General features: G+C 28.4%; 14 protein-coding genes across 14 annotated transcripts; 5 read left to right on the top strand and 9 right to left on the bottom strand. All coding sequences in view use genetic code 6, as the record gives it.

Annotated features, from left to right (window-relative positions):
• Positions 1–22: 22 nt before the first annotated feature.
• Positions 23–3,058, top strand: SS50377_24723 (uncharacterized protein; the record flags this gene model as incomplete). The annotated part of the gene is made up of 1 exon (XM_067908564.1): positions 23–3,058. The coding sequence occupies one exon, from the start codon at positions 23–25 to the stop codon at positions 3,056–3,058; it is 3,036 nt and encodes a 1,011-aa protein (XP_067763385.1).
• Positions 3,059–3,369: 311 nt separating this feature from the next.
• Positions 3,370–4,623, bottom strand: SS50377_24722 (uncharacterized protein; the record flags this gene model as incomplete). The annotated part of the gene is made up of 1 exon (XM_067908563.1): positions 3,370–4,623. One exon carries the CDS (start codon positions 4,621–4,623, stop codon positions 3,370–3,372), a length of 1,254 nt encoding a protein of 417 aa, XP_067763384.1.
• Positions 4,624–4,737: 114 nt separating this feature from the next.
• Positions 4,738–5,361, top strand: SS50377_24721 (SHIPPO 1-like protein; the record flags this gene model as incomplete). The annotated part of the gene is made up of 1 exon (XM_067908562.1): positions 4,738–5,361. The coding sequence occupies one exon, from the start codon at positions 4,738–4,740 to the stop codon at positions 5,359–5,361; it is 624 nt and encodes a 207-aa protein (XP_067763383.1).
• Positions 5,362–5,367: 6 nt separating this feature from the next.
• On the bottom strand, positions 5,368–6,336 carry SS50377_24720 (uncharacterized protein; the record flags this gene model as incomplete). Its single annotated transcript, XM_067908561.1, has 1 exon — positions 5,368–6,336. One exon carries the CDS (start codon positions 6,334–6,336, stop codon positions 5,368–5,370), a length of 969 nt encoding a protein of 322 aa, XP_067763382.1.
• Positions 6,337–6,417: 81 nt separating this feature from the next.
• Positions 6,418–8,034, top strand: SS50377_24719 (Intraflagellar transport protein 72/74; the record flags this gene model as incomplete). Its single annotated transcript, XM_067908560.1, has 1 exon — positions 6,418–8,034. One exon carries the CDS (start codon positions 6,418–6,420, stop codon positions 8,032–8,034), a length of 1,617 nt encoding a protein of 538 aa, XP_067763381.1.
• A 571-nt stretch (positions 8,035–8,605) lies between these two features.
• SS50377_24718 (uncharacterized protein) lies at positions 8,606–9,397 on the bottom strand (the record flags this gene model as incomplete). Its single annotated transcript, XM_067908559.1, has 1 exon — positions 8,606–9,397. The coding sequence occupies one exon, from the start codon at positions 9,395–9,397 to the stop codon at positions 8,606–8,608; it is 792 nt and encodes a 263-aa protein (XP_067763380.1).
• A 136-nt stretch (positions 9,398–9,533) lies between these two features.
• On the bottom strand, positions 9,534–10,091 carry SS50377_24717 (Adenylate kinase 3; the record flags this gene model as incomplete). Its single annotated transcript, XM_067908558.1, has 1 exon — positions 9,534–10,091. The coding sequence occupies one exon, from the start codon at positions 10,089–10,091 to the stop codon at positions 9,534–9,536; it is 558 nt and encodes a 185-aa protein (XP_067763379.1).
• A 138-nt stretch (positions 10,092–10,229) lies between these two features.
• On the top strand, positions 10,230–11,555 carry SS50377_24716 (Adaptor complexes medium subunit family protein; the record flags this gene model as incomplete). The annotated part of the gene is made up of 1 exon (XM_067908557.1): positions 10,230–11,555. The coding sequence occupies one exon, from the start codon at positions 10,230–10,232 to the stop codon at positions 11,553–11,555; it is 1,326 nt and encodes a 441-aa protein (XP_067763378.1).
• Positions 11,556–11,968: 413 nt separating this feature from the next.
• Positions 11,969–12,772, top strand: SS50377_24715 (uncharacterized protein; the record flags this gene model as incomplete). Its single annotated transcript, XM_067908556.1, has 1 exon — positions 11,969–12,772. The coding sequence occupies one exon, from the start codon at positions 11,969–11,971 to the stop codon at positions 12,770–12,772; it is 804 nt and encodes a 267-aa protein (XP_067763377.1).
• Positions 12,773–12,782: 10 nt separating this feature from the next.
• Positions 12,783–13,217, bottom strand: SS50377_24714 (RNA binding motif-containing protein; the record flags this gene model as incomplete). The annotated part of the gene is made up of 1 exon (XM_067908555.1): positions 12,783–13,217. The coding sequence occupies one exon, from the start codon at positions 13,215–13,217 to the stop codon at positions 12,783–12,785; it is 435 nt and encodes a 144-aa protein (XP_067763376.1).
• A 50-nt stretch (positions 13,218–13,267) lies between these two features.
• On the bottom strand, positions 13,268–13,750 carry SS50377_24713 (uncharacterized protein; the record flags this gene model as incomplete). The annotated part of the gene is made up of 1 exon (XM_067908554.1): positions 13,268–13,750. One exon carries the CDS (start codon positions 13,748–13,750, stop codon positions 13,268–13,270), a length of 483 nt encoding a protein of 160 aa, XP_067763375.1.
• A 61-nt stretch (positions 13,751–13,811) lies between these two features.
• Positions 13,812–14,288, bottom strand: SS50377_24712 (uncharacterized protein; the record flags this gene model as incomplete). The annotated part of the gene is made up of 1 exon (XM_067908553.1): positions 13,812–14,288. One exon carries the CDS (start codon positions 14,286–14,288, stop codon positions 13,812–13,814), a length of 477 nt encoding a protein of 158 aa, XP_067763374.1.
• A 61-nt stretch (positions 14,289–14,349) lies between these two features.
• SS50377_24711 (uncharacterized protein) lies at positions 14,350–14,877 on the bottom strand (the record flags this gene model as incomplete). Its single annotated transcript, XM_067908552.1, has 1 exon — positions 14,350–14,877. The coding sequence occupies one exon, from the start codon at positions 14,875–14,877 to the stop codon at positions 14,350–14,352; it is 528 nt and encodes a 175-aa protein (XP_067763373.1).
• Positions 14,878–14,998: 121 nt separating this feature from the next.
• Positions 14,999–15,595, bottom strand: SS50377_24710 (Ubiquitin-conjugating enzyme; the record flags this gene model as incomplete). The annotated part of the gene is made up of 1 exon (XM_067908551.1): positions 14,999–15,595. The coding sequence occupies one exon, from the start codon at positions 15,593–15,595 to the stop codon at positions 14,999–15,001; it is 597 nt and encodes a 198-aa protein (XP_067763372.1).
• Positions 15,596–15,601: the final 6 nt, after the last annotated feature.

Raw genomic sequence — 15,601 nt, 5'->3', positions numbered from 1 at the left:
ATGTCTTTAATTTCTAAATTTTATGGATTTTATTTATAATACTCTCTCAACGGCCAGTGTAGCAGCAGTTGGCACTGCTGCATACTATTTATTCAAAAATAAAGAAAAAATTGGAAAATAGTTTTAACAAATGGATAGTATATAGGAAAATAATGTCGATAATAAAAAAGATGTGTTTATTAAGGAATTAATAAGATAAAGTTCACCTAATAGCAATAAATAGAGAACAAGTGTGTAAGATATTATTTAGTAACCATATAAATCACCTTAGCTGATAAAACTAGTAGAAATTCCACAGTTTGAAGATAGAAAAATTTTAAACATACGAAAATCTTTTAATAATAAAATAACATTAAGTAAATAACTTTTAGCATATAAAATAGGATTTTTTGAACAAGACTAAGATATTATTAGCTTGATATAATCACTATATGAAGTCTTTTAGTAAGCTGAAGGTCTTTATTAGTTGTAGTCATCTTTTCCAATAGATAAATTTGAATCATTTCTTAAAGTTAATAGACAAGATTTCGTTGAATTTGATATTTTTGAGTTCAGTATTAATGCTGATATTTTATTAATTGAATTGAACTTCGAAAATATACATGTTTTCAATTATCTTGATTAATAAATTCTTTATATATTTGATTAATAGTAAACTATTTGTTTATAAAATATTACTTAGTTTATTGATAATAATTCTAAATACCAGTCTTAAAACGATTTATTATCCAATTTTGTTTAGAATAAATACAATAAAATAATTTAAACGAAAGTTTTTTAATATATAGCACAAAAGTGTGAGATTAAATGCTAAATTGATTTAGAAAATAACGAAAATATATTAATAATTGAAGGATATCAATATTATTATAAAGATGGTGTATTATTATCTGATTTTAATGATGATTATGACTAAGAACTTAAATTACTAAATAAAAATTAAATAACAGGATAATAACTTGTTAATAGCTTACAAATATCATGTGAAAATAATAAAGAACTGCATCACACCGTTATCGATTAATAAAATTCTTCGCCCAAATCCAAAATGTAAAATCTTTTATAATAATAGGAATACGATAATAGGAAGTTTCCACAGAACATTAAAAAATCTCCACTCACAAAAAAATAGAGTATGCCTTAGTAAATTGTAACTAATTAATAGATAGATTCTAATGTTGTACCACTTTAATAACTCACCTAAACTTATTTATAGAATTTGTCTTAATAAATTTAGTTGAAAGAATCTTTCATTGATAAATTATCAAAGAATCGTTTAATAAGACAGATATAGTAAGATAATCTTATTAAATCATAAAAACCTTCATATTTATTGTTATCGTAAGTAAATTAATAACCTTACGATTTATCTTAACTTTCAACATCACTTACATCATTATCAAAAAGTGAACTAAAGAATTTAGATCTATCTACCATTATTACACGAAGGACTACGGACTCTACATCTCTTCTTTTGAATTAATAACCAATAATAAAAATATTTAAATCATTTGACTAGTCTTTCTTCCCAAATTAAACTCTGCTCAAATTTAAACCAAACTATAATTAAAGTTCTTAGCAAATAAAAGATCTTTTTGAACTTATTTACACTATAATATAATTGGGAACTGCTGAAATTTCATTAAGTTTACCATTATCCCATGAAGATTTTTCACTTTTTATATCGTTATTAAGCACAGATTTTCCTGAATTTTATTTTATTTCATTTTCCTAGACAGAAAATCGCCTTAATATACATTTAACACAAAATTATGACAGTTTAGACACAATAATTAACCAATAGACTTAATTATCTAATCAACTATAATTCCCATAAAATATATTTAAGATTCACAAATTTATTGCATAGCAATCGACTAAACACTCAGTTTCTAACGCATTTTCATTTTTCCTTTTTGGAGCCTCAAATTAGGAAATATCTAGTTCAATATTTACTATTTTAGCTTAAAATTGTAATATTTCGTGTTTTGTAGAATGTGGTTAGGCAATTGTAATGCATAATAATGTTGAATATTTTTTCGACCCGTTTTTAGATAGTCTTAGTAAAAATGAAATTGTTATGTATGAAAATTGTGGAAAATATGGATCATAAATTCTTTATTTTAATTTTCATGGTATGTTTATTTAATAAACAAAAGGAATTAAAAAAATAATTGATAAATGGAATTTAGAAAATAATTTAGATGCAAAAGTTTATGTTAATAATGAACTAGATTAACTTTTAGTTGTTTAGAAAATATAATATTATTTAAATTAGAAATCATGTGTTTTGGTCAGTTAAAAAAGATATAGAAATACATTTATGTTTAGTATAAGGCATGGATTCGGAGGGATGGATCTAAATATTGCTTTGGAATCTAGTTAAAGCATCAACGATAATAATTTATGTGAAGATTTGAGCGAAATTAGTATAATTTAAGAATATTAAGAAAGTTTTAATAGTTAAGAATGTCTTGGTACTTAAAATATTACAGATACTGATATATAAAATATACCATAAAAGCCATTTTTGTTCCCATTTTAATTTATTGTTGATGATTGTTATAGTTATTGCGCTGTTTAAATTAGATAAGCCTAATTATATACTATGAAGATATTTGAATATTAATTGGTTGAGGAAATTGTTTATGATATTGCTATCATTGAAAAATAGGTTAATCCTGCTTAATTTTTTGATTAAATTATTAATGATGAAATTTTATATAGCAAGATTTTAATCCAGGATTGTATTCCAGAACCACTCTTATTTTTTGATAATTAAATTGATGAGTAGATTAAATATGAACCAATAATTATTTAAAATGGTATTCCAGATCCTAATATATTTTTCTTAGATTAGGTTTTTGAGGATAAAATATATGAAAGAATTGAGTGTTTTAAATAATAGAAAAAAGGCCATGCCTCATAATAGAAGATTCTATAGTTACCCTAAATTGTTAAAAATGATATGTTTTCCATTTAGCTTGCTATGAATAGTGATATTCCAGTGCCGTATTCTTTATTTGAAGAAGAATTACATGAAAATGATATATAGTGAACTTTTATTTGAATCATTTATTCATGCAAATAAGTATGTTATAAATTATCCAGTTGATTATATAATCATTGGCTGGGAATTTATCTATTAAAAAGAATTCGTAAATATCATTTCTAGTTTTTATCTCCATGTCCTCACACCAATCAACTTTCGATATATTCATCAATAAAAAGTATTATTACACATCATTTATAGGAAAAGTTACCTATAAGATGTTTTTATTTGCGTCTGAAAATTAATATTTTTAATCTGAAATTTGACTCATTAAATTATTATTTATAACTTGTATATCGTATAATAAGTAAATTAGATCACTTTAATAAAATATTTTCCTAGACTAAATCTCCTACCATGGATCCCATTTTCGAGTTATTTTTAAGGGCATCCTAACTTTGTTATATAACTTTTTGTATAACGCCGCTCATATTTCCAGATTTCATTACAAAAATTCTTTCCTTCTACCTTAGCTCATCAAGCAAATCATCTTTGTATTTTTAAGTATTCAGACTACTTAGACTACTATATGCTGCCAGTGGAGGAAATTAGTCCATTGAAAATTTTGCATTAATAATAAGTTTTTCTGCTTCTCTGAAAAATTTCTCTTCAGCTGATTGTTTTGCCTGCCGCTCTCTATCTTCTTCCGCATTTATGATTCCAACAACAGGTTCTGTAATAAAGCTCTACCCACCAATCTCTGTCATTTTTGGCCCAACTTTCTCCACTTTTACGAGTTTTGGAAGTGCAATAGCTTCATACGGAACTTATACCTAGTTATGAGCAATAACACACCGTCTTGTACGATTTGGAGAGCTTTTTGATCTTATATGGTCTGGGAGTTTTAAACTCCATTTTGGAGGCTGATAATCTTGGTAAATGATCCAATTTTTATCTAAACTACATATTGGTGCTGGATTTTTAACTTCAATTTCGTTATTTTGTGCTGCTGCACAATTGATCAGATCCAGCTAATTCTCTTTAAAAAACCGACTTTGACGTGCTAGTTGATACATTCGTTTAAATCGAGATTCCTATTGAGTTTTTTATTAATTATATGTTGAAAGATTAAATTTCTTCTTCTTTAAAAGATCACAAATTTCTCTAAATGTTTTGTTTGCTTGCTCATTCTCGTATTTAGTCTCATGGTATGTATAAAATATTGCAATTTCAGGATCAATATGATCCTAGTTAATTAGTTTTGTAGCCCTGTCTATCATATCTTGTATCTAAATAATGTTATTTGGAGTCTGAATAAGTGTTTAATCTAATAGGTTATCTTTATTCGCTTCAAGAAAGTTTTTATTTTTAGTATCATTTGATAAATAATTAAGTGTATGAGAACAATTTTCTTGAAAATTTGAAGGTTTTGTTCTTCTGAACTATCTATGGTTAGATGGTTTAGGTTGAGTAAATTCTCGTATTTCATTCGGTTTGTGAATTGTTGTCTTAGGTAATGAGGAATTAAATACCCTGAGATGATTTAATTCTTTTTCTGATAGTGGTAATGATATATCTAGCTATTCTGAAACTGCTTATTAAACTTTATGTTATTTTATCGTGGCGGACATTTAAGAAATACGTTTATATGTACAATATTATTAAATCATATATTGTTTTATTATTTTATAATTAAAACAAAATAACAATATATAAAGTTCAGAATATCTCCCAAATCACGCAAAATGTACGTTCCGCCTTCTGGCAAAACTCCAGCTCCAAATGCATATGATCTCTAATCTTCTGGATTGAACTTATCAGGTGGCATAAAAATTAAAAATAAGTATGAACCTTTGAAACCTTTCAATACCCCAGGAGTAGGGTCATATCAACCAAGCGATACATTTGTTTCTAGCTAACCCCCTTCATTCACAATACAAAAGAAATACAACTACAAGCTTGACAATGGATCGCCAGGTCCATAGGCTTATAATCCTAACATAATAAAGAGTTAATGTAATGCATCAATGTCATCACGTTATAAACTTTATTATGATAACAACAAACCTGGTCCAAATAAATATGACATTGGAAAAGATTTTGGTGCGGAATCACCATATGTAACTATGTCTGGCCGGAGAGCTCCTGATAAATATAATCAAAATCCAGGCCCAGGCGCTTATGAGATTGGTTAAAAATTTGAAACTAAAGGTGCCTCTATAGCGAATATATATAGAGCAAAGTCTTCTGATTAGGTACCTGGACCAGGGTCCTACAATACTGATTTTTCAGCTTTTAAATCTAGTGGAAATAAGGGTGCACAATTCGCAGGGCGAATGTCATTAACACAAGGGTTCTTCCGCAAATGAGAATTTTCATTATTATATATTAAATAATTAATCCAGATTTATACTTGATTTTTAGGTTAAAAAAGTTTTTTATGTATTTTATGTGTTTTGCGATCGTATTGTACTTGCAGACTGTAATGTACTTATCGTAGATTTAAACTTGAATTCTTCATTTTTTTAATCCTTCTTACCCTATTCTACTGATTAAATATTGGCTTTAAATCCTTAGTTTGAATAGTATTTTTTATAATTTTATTATATGTAATTAAGATCATAGCGTTTATTTGCTACACTAGAATTAAGCTTTTTAAATGGTCTATGAGCTTTTAAACTACCAAAATCTACCTCTATTGAGAATCCTATATTATTATTACTTCTTGATTTTTCACAAATTTTCTTTGATTGAAATTTTCTATTTATTGTATTACCATTATTTGTTATATGATAGTTTTATTCGTTTTAACATTAAACTAATAACGCTTAAGGTCTAAAACTTCTTGTTTAGCTTGTATCTCTAACTCTCTCACTTTTAGTCCTAATTGATTTTTCTATTTCTTTTTATACTATTTGGTGTCGTTTTTATCTTTCTATCTATGCGGTTTTGGTATAGTTGTATGTTGAAGTTTAGTTTTAAATTGCTCCATTTTAAATTTTTGAATATATTTCTTTGATAATACTTATTCTTTCTTCATCTGGGTTCCTAACAAATGAATCAGTATTATAATCTAAAGTACGAAGCTTTGAAATTATTCTATCATTAATCTTTATACCATTATCAACTTTTTAATTTTATAAATCTACTTTTTCAGATACTGTTTTAAAATATGGCTAAAGTTTAGGTGTTTCTGCTTGCCGTTTTAGGGCAGGAACTGAAACAGACCTAGAATAATTAGATGCTAATGGTACTTTAAATTTTTTAGGTTGAAATGCAAATATATTGCCCCCTTTAGCATTTCCTTCTGATAAGATTAATGTACTGAATAAAATATCTGACATTAAATTTTATGAAATAATTATAAATATATAAAATATGTATACTATCTACCACTCCAAAAATTCGCACATTTCAAAATTAAAATGTCCATGCCTATGTCACGCAAAGCATCAGCTCGCCCAGTTTCTCGAGGTGCTGTGGGTGTAGCTGCTACAGGAACAGCTGCCACATAAGATGTACGTCTTTCATCTCGTCCAATGTCTAACCATGGACTTGATACAGGTACTCGAGTGGCTACAGGCACACGTTAAGTATTTGACGCACCATATTTTCTCACTGATATTAGAAATAAGACTGCCAACTGCAATAGAGAAGCTGAAGCTCTTAGTGTATCTACATAAGAGTTACGCAGGAAAGAAAACTAGTTCAATCGTTTATCTGAAACTGTTTAGTAACTTAAGTAGTAAGTTAATAATTTATAAGGCGAATTTACAGATATTAATTATGCTAAATCTCAGTTAGATGCTGGTGCTTCCTTAGAAGATTTGCGCTCGTAAGCTACTGCTGCTGAAAACTAAGCTGAAAAACTTAGAAACGACTCAAATGTAGCATATAAAGCTCGTGTTGAAGCATAATAAAGACTTGAGAAAAATGAAATTGCTGCCGCTAGAATCCGTTCAGAGACCGAAGCGAAAATTTCGGCAGATCTTGGCGATGAAATCGCTCGAGAATTCATGAAACTTAGCTAAGAAAATATTTCACTTCAAAAATAAGAATAAGAACTTAGGAAAAAACTCTAAGAACAAGCTAATTAGACTGCCATAGCCTATAGTAACGCTAGTGTACTTTAAAATACTTAAGGTTAATAAAACATATAAAAGGCCATTAATATCCACAGAAATACCAGATAATATAAGAGAGAAATTGACGCCCTTAGAAATGAGCTAGATAAAGGTTAAAGCGATGATCCAGAGTACAATATTAAGTAATAACTTAGGAATCAAATTAAACTAGAAAGCAACGAATGCAAGCGTTTAGTGGAAGAAATTAAAACGTTAGAAGCTAGTCTGGTTCATAGAAAGAAAATTTTCTAGGAGATTGCCCCAGATGTTATGACTAGCGTTACTAAGGAACAAAAGGATATGATTAAAAACGTACTCAAAGCTGAAAATTAGCTAACATAATGGCCCCGTTAAAAATAAGAACTAATTTTAAATAATCAAAAGCTTAACTAATAACATCTTCTACTGTTAAACAAAATGCCTGGCCCTACTTAATCAGAGAACGGTTAAAATATCGACCAGTAACTAAACGTTAAAACTCGTGAGTTAGAACGTCTTTCAGACTAAGAATCTCGTGTTCTTACTGAGTTACGTGAGCAACAATCTCGCTCTTAAACTTTAAAAGAAACACTTTAAGCACTTACGTCTGCCGTTGGAGACGCTGAATCTGTAGAAAATGTTGAAGTAGCTGAAAGTCAGCTCCGAAGCAAACTGGCTGCATATATGGACTAACATAAGAGTTTAGCAACCGATCTTGCAGATGCAAATAAAAGACTAACAGAGTCAGAAGAGTCTATTAAAGGATCAGAACAAGCTTAAACTCTTCGCAGTCTTTTTAACGGCTTAAGTGCCAGTTTGGATAAATAATACAAGGCAGAGAGCTATATAAAGAGTAAAGAAAACGATGGAAATTATGAGGGGGATAAGAAGATAGTTCTTGAGTTAGTAAACAAAATAAATGATATTTTAATGGAGTGATGGTAAGCAATTTCAGCGTTTTTTTTGCTATTTTATAAATATGATAGAATGATGAAAAGAATATGTTAATAATGTTGAAAACTGAGTTTTTTTATAATATTAAAAAAATATTAAAAGTAAAATAATTAAGACCATGCAGATTACTTATATATTCATGCAGCTTGAATAGCAGCATGGTACGGCACTATGATGAAATATAATATTTATTTTGTCGTATTGACTATAGAACTAAAGAATTTTAATTGATTTATTATTATATAGCATGAGTAAATAAAGAATGCAACAAACGGCTTAAAGTGCCAAAAATAAATAATTAAAATGGTTTTCTATTTTATTAAATCAGTTTTAAATGACTTAAGATTTATGACCACAAAGTTTATCTAGTTAACATATTAATTGCTTAGTATAATTTTATAGATTTTCTTAATTTCATGTAAATTTATATAATAAACCGATAAACGTCACATTATGAACTACAACTGTGAAATTTTTATAGTTAATTTATTATTTTATCTTAAAGTAAATACGAAATAGTAATACTTAATAAATAACAGATTAATATTCTGCGATTTCAGACAATCATAATAATCTACTACTCTATCAAATATTATCCATGCTTCACTATTCCACCATTCATGATAAAGAAAATAATAAGCATGCACCAGGCTAGGATTTTTGTGTCACAATCATCAGTTTCATACAGTTGAGCTTAACAGTTAACTCTTTCACCATAATCATTTTAAAAAATTTGTTAAACTAGAAAAGCTCGCACTTTCGTCTCAAAATTACGATCCCAGATATATTTTAAATCACTATAGTTAATATTATTCGAATCACAAAACATCTATAAAATTATTTGAATTTTATCAATAGAGAACTTACCGGCCAATTCAGTTTGCTCTTAATAACTAAAAATTGTAAATGCTTCCTTAATTTCTGAACTATCTAGAATACAATTTAAATTCTATTTATGCACTAATAATATTCTTTTTAAATTTGCATTTTCATTTCGTAGCTACTAAAGCTCTTTTGATTACCCTGTGTTAAGCTTAAGATTTGCATCATAAAGAGATTGCTCAATATTATTTAAAAGCTAAGATGAATTAATTATTTACTGATCTTCTAACTGCGTTTTCAGGTCTATAATTTCCTCTTACAAAGATCTTACGATTATTTCATGTAAATCTTCATGAGGTGGCGAATCTATATGAAACTTGAGTTTTTTGTTTTCTTATTCTAAAAAAAATATTTAATTAATTAAATTAGCGTTTTGCTGAATAGGATATTAAGCTTTCGTTGTCCTTTATGTTTTCCTACTTATTCTATCAACAACAATCTATAAAGATTCACATTTTAATGTCATTTAAGCTAGATTTTTAGTTTTATATAGTAATTCATCTTCAAGTCGAGATATTTTGTTTTCAAGCTAGGTCTGTATCATAATTTAGCTAGTTAACATTCTGGTAAAAATTAATATATAATAAATAATAATACGTAATTCATTTATTTATTAGATTCAGAATTTTGCTAATAGCTTCTTACTACATCTCTTCAATGCTGATTTCACCATTTATTTCAGTAACATTGCATCCTTTTTATCTTAAATAGTCAACACACGGATATGTCTCATTTTTGTAAGCAGTAATACGGTTTTAAAATACTTCTTCGTTGTCATCTTTCCTACTACTATTCTTAGCACGATTCATTAACCGTTAAATGGCTACCTTCTCAGAAACATTTACCAGTATCGTTAAGTCAGGCTTACCAATTTAGTTTAAATAAGCTTCGGCTTATAAAATATTTCTAGGAAACCCATCCAAAGTTATTTTATCACTGTTTGTAACATTCTTCTTTAGTACTTCCATAGCTAAATGAGGTGGAGCTATTTTACCAGAATCAATAAATTTTAATTATTTTCCAAGATCTGTATCAAGTCTTATCTCATTCCTCATTAACTCTCCTACTGAATATGGTACAAAACCTGCACTTTATTATAGTGCATCTGCAACAACTCCTTTACCAGAACCTGGATAACCAATAAGGTGAACTACAGTCATAACTGTTGCAGGAATGAAAACGATATGAATATGAATTTATATATAATTTAAGAAAATATATTTTATTTAATATTTTTATATAAATTTATATAATAAAGTATACTATGGTAAATCGATATTTTCTGTCCACTTCATTAAATGCCAATCAATTCAATTTCTATTTATTCTGGCGATGGACATGTTATTATCCACAGAGATTATTGTCATAAGACAACCACTGCAGATTTTTAGTTATTGCGTTCATATGTGTTGGCTGGTAATGTATAGGAACCAGTTTTTACAACAGGTTCAAGAGTATATGCTTATAAGAAGCAATAACTGTTCCATTTCTTTGCATCTATTTCTGCTGAGTCAGACTGCATGGCTGCAGTTTATTTCTTATAAAAAATCTGGGAAGTCATGATTTCTTTCTATGGTGGAGAGTAGCTTACTGTTGAAGATATAACTACTACTTAAATATTCTTCTAGGAGATGTTAGACGAAATGGTTGATAATGGTGAAATTGTCACTACTGATCCAGAAGTTCTTAAATTATTCATTTAGTAAGGTGAGCCAACTGTCAAAAAAATTTAGGAGCAAGAGGTAACTATTCAAGCCACCAAGTAAGTTAACTATCGCTCTGCTGATATAAAATATAAAAACAATGAGATCTCCCTTGAATTAGTAGAAAAATTAAACTCACTTTATTCTCAAACAGGTGATTTGCTCCATGCCGATGTCACAGGATAGATCAACATTAATTGTTAACTTTCTGGAATGCCTGATTGTTAAATATCTCTTAATGATCGCCAAATGCAATAACAATAAAATTAAACTTTTGGAGCTTCTGCAAGCGAGCTTTCTAAAACAAAATAGAAGCAAATTTCTCCTCTTGATGCGGTAGTTTTAGACGACACAACTTTCCATTAATGTGTCAGGCTCAATAATTTTGCTGAAAAACGTTAAATTACTTTCACTCCTCCAGACGGTCAATTTACTCTGATGAATTTCAGAATTTCAGAATAGATCCGTCAACCTTTAAAAATAAGACCTAGCTTCGTTGCACACGGAAGGAGCAGAGGAACTGCTAATTTTGTTGTTTTTAGCGATTTATTGTGCTCGGATGTAAGAATTTTAGTACCTACTCCTTAAAATTTGAACTAATGTATAATTTAGAATATCAAGTAAGGTAAGGCTAAACTTAGAAAAGAAGGTGATTTTGTGGAATGGAGAATTGGTAATTTGGAAAGTGGTATTCAAGCCGAGTTACAGGTTGAATTTAACACAGAAACTGTTTAAAATGAAGACTTAAGAGAATGGAAGAAGCCTCACATTTTGATGAATTTCGAAGTACCAATGTACACCGCTTCTGGTGTTGAAATTAGAGTTTTCACAGTAAATATGGGTGTATCAGGTGTTAACGACAAGGTCAACAAGGAGCTTAAGATGAAAACAGTTTCTGGAACATATGCTAGTAAGTGGTGATCTTTTTAATTTTCTATAATTTTTTGCTATTACTTGTTCTTATCTTTTAAAATAGAATTAATGAGATTTAAATTCATATTGAGATGTTTAGTGTCATTTATGGTATTTTAAATGTGCAAATAAAATTAAATTATTTAAACTCTATTAAGTAGAAACTATTAAATTATTAAGAAATTATCCATATTATCATAAATACATAGATTTATAACATTTTAATATCGACTATACTTTCTAAATCTATTTTTAGCTAGATTCATAACTAAGACCTGCTTTATGGAATTTAAAAATAGAATACTAATAATTATATACTTAATATTGAGAAAACAAATCCGCTATTAAGAGGTATATAATAATATATCAATTAAAATATATTATTTCTAGCATAATCTATTCCGCTTTATTCCATTATGTCAATGCTATCCTCCAAGCTAAATTCTTTTAATAAAAATTAAACCAATAAAGATTTAGGTTCTCATCTTACGGATACCTTTTAACCTGTTATATCTTACTCTCCCTAAAAAGCATAGCATGAATAAATAAAAATGCTGTAAAATTAACTTTAAAACTCTATCTAAGATCAAACCTCCTTAAAAAATCAAGTTATGTCTCTAACAAATGAGTTATAATATGTATAGAACTAATTCAATAAATCAAAAGAAGAAAATTTGACTCTATAAGAAAAACTTTTCTCTCTTGAGAACCCTATAGTTTAACGTGTCAAAGGGGCCGACTTTGATTATAAATTAGATTTATATAAAGCTGTAGAGATGATTAATAAAGTAAAATCTGAACTTATAGTCTTGAAAGACTTGGCAAACAACATATTGGAAGTTCCTGGAATTTAAATCCTACAAGGATAGGTCCTTGCTTCTAATGAGACATTTTAAAATGCAATAGACGAGGCAATATAGTAAGTTAACGACAAATTTTGTTCTAAAAAGTGTTAAAAGTGCAACAAAGTACACGGTTCTTCAACTTTATTAACTACGGAAGTTTCTTATGATAATAGATGTGTAACTTAAAATAATAAATCTTGTACAACTTCACCTTTCATGCAAAAGTATGAAAGAAGCTATGTTGAACAAAAAGTATGCAATGAAGATATAGTTAATAATCTTTTAAACTAATCTAAGCTTTGTGATGCACCTATACTTAAATTAGGAAAGTGTAATGATATCTTGACTCCAAGAACGTTGGACTAAAAGGATTATAAGTGAAATATTTATATCAGTGTTTTTATTTAAATTGGCCTTTTTGCCTTTATTGACTTTTTTATACACCCTTTTTAAGTAAAAATGCCCATATTTTTTACTCTTCTTAACCTGATAGTATTTCAAGTTTAACTTATTGGCCACCTAAGACTAACCCATTATCTGAAAATTATTAAACAATAACTTAAGGGGGAGTTTATTTTTCTGGTGTTTTTTCTACATCACCTTTAAATCGTAAAACAGCTGTATCACGTCCTGCCATATAGTTAATATGCAAAATAACTCCGAAAGGATCAAATACCTACTGTAATATCTCTCTTGTCACACGCTATTCCTAGATAAGTCTTGATTTTGGTTTCCATGCCTTATCAAAGGTTCCATCTTAAATGCCTAACTAACCTATACCAGAAATTTAGAGAATAAGATTTTTAACATAATTTTAGTCTTCCATTATAAGAAGTGAAAAATAATAAACAAAATTAATATTTATTATAAAATAGATCATTTAAACGGCATCGCTCTAATAGTCGCCATCCACTCTTTTCCAGTTGCCCACTAATCATAATAATTTATATTCGGTTTACTAGTTTTTTATGAACTCATTAAAATTTTATTCCTAGGCTTGTATTATTCTTCGACATTTAAATTCAACTTTCGGCCTAATTCTTATTAATTATAATTACTTTATTTGCGCGTTGTCTTAGATTTTATTTTAGGCCCATATAAATCCACATAGTAACTTGAAGGACCAGGAGTTTCGTCTATAGTAATTCTAGGTTTTGATTGAAATGATAGTTATTCTTACACCACCGTCTTCTGTGGACAAAAATTCCGCGGTAATTTGTAACCAGTGGAGGGTCTCCATATATTAACCTTTTGATATTCTAATGGACTAGGAACACTGCTCAATGGTTTGATATAGCTTCTTGATGATAGAGAATATGCTGGCGCATGAGCTATGTTTGGTTATAGTAATTTATCCATTTTATTTCTGTTTTTGGAATTAATGAATATTATATATAATACTTGAGATATGAATGGTTATTCACTTTTAATTCTTATTTATTGTAGATTAATATAAATCTGAGCTAGGTGTTGCTGCCTATTCATGTTAAAATGGACGGAATTTTATAGAAATTCCAGGTGAGGTATGTGATGATTATTTATAGTATGTTTATGGCCCTGGTAAGAAATGCTAACAAACATACTTCTAATAATACTTAGATTGAATTGTATATTATTTGATTGGTATACTATTTTTGGGGCTGTAATATGCAGGAGATAACTAGCTTTTAAATTTAATAGGTGGTAACAGATCTTTACCTACTTATAACTATTTAGTTTCATCATCCAAAATATGTTTTTTAAACATTGGAGACAAAGTTCTTTTTGAAATTTTTATAACATTATAAAAACCTTACCCTGGTGTTTGTTCAACTATTTATTCGTGATATCTATTAGATATTACAAATGTAGGAGCCTTTGATGATATAGATTTCTTGAGATTGATTATAGTTGTCATTAAAATAGTATTCTCTATGAGAACAACGTAAAATTTTATTTATATATAAACTATACTTCAGTCACTACTTTTTTGTCTTTAATGTAAAATCATTATTGATATTTGGTAACCTTTAATACTAATTAGGAGAAGGGAAACCAAATTTATCATTATCTTATGTATCACATTTAAACCGCATAGTATAAGACGGTGAACCTGACTTAAACTCAGGATTATAGTATCCAGGACCAGGATCCTATCTTTACTAATTTTTTCTATAGAATTTAGTATAAATGCTACGTGTCTAAGGCTATTACTTATCGATTACTTTATAGTTAGGAGAATAAGCATTTGGAGCAGGCAAACATTCTTTATCTTTGATGCGATTAATAGTAAAATTAATAATGTTAGTATTTTAAACAGAAGATATTATAGAATTTAATCTGTGTTTTTATAGTCTAGATGTTTTAGCAGAATCTCCAAAGGTTGAAATTTTTTGATATTCACATGGACCTGGGGAATATTATGAACCTGTCTAATTAAATCGTTCAGATATTCTATATGATGGTTGCCTTTTAGCGTTCGGAGACTAAAAAAAATTTAAGGTCATTAACGAGTACACTGTAGTATATGAATAAATAGTATATCATAATGAATTATTTATATGTTGAACTAAAGTTTATTCTATATATTTATACTAATAATTTACAGTAGTAAAACATATTAAGAATTCAGTCAAAATCAAGAATTTAATTATTTCTATTAATTTAAACCGCCTATTATATTGTAGTCCTAAATTCTCCTGAATTAACAAGCTTTTGAATTCTATCCTTAAAACCTGTTGTTGGAAATTTATGCACAAATTCTTTAACTTTTTTATCATAAAGTGTCCTATTTGATTTAAGACATTAAAATGCTTCTTACTAGGCTGGAGAACTAATATTTGGTTCATCTAATAGCATTTATATTCCAACTAGCATTGATTTTATGCTCACATCCTATTTCCAAGTCTCCTTATTTATTAGGCTCAGACAAATACTTCCACTTGGATAAATATTTGGATGAAAAAGAGGTGGGTCAAACTAACATTTCGGTGGCGATTTTGGGTAATCTTTAGGAAAGAATAAATACAACAATAATGTACATCCATCATAAAGAGAATTAGATCTACCGGGGATACCACAAATCCAAGTAAAGTAATCTAGTTCTGTTTTTGATAGCTAATTATTTTACTTTATAGGCACTGGTCTAGCAAAGAACCCATTTGGCAATTCACTTTTCAATAAAGTTCTCTCATTTCTTAACCGTGTCTCAGCATCAATCGACATTCGAAT

This window comes from Spironucleus salmonicida, chromosome 5, assembly GCF_000497125.1.
Source record: "Spironucleus salmonicida strain ATCC 50377 chromosome 5, whole genome shotgun sequence".
Lineage (NCBI taxonomy): Eukaryota > Fornicata > Diplomonadida > Hexamitidae > Spironucleus > Spironucleus salmonicida.
This window is presented reverse-complemented; position numbering and strand designations above follow the sequence as displayed.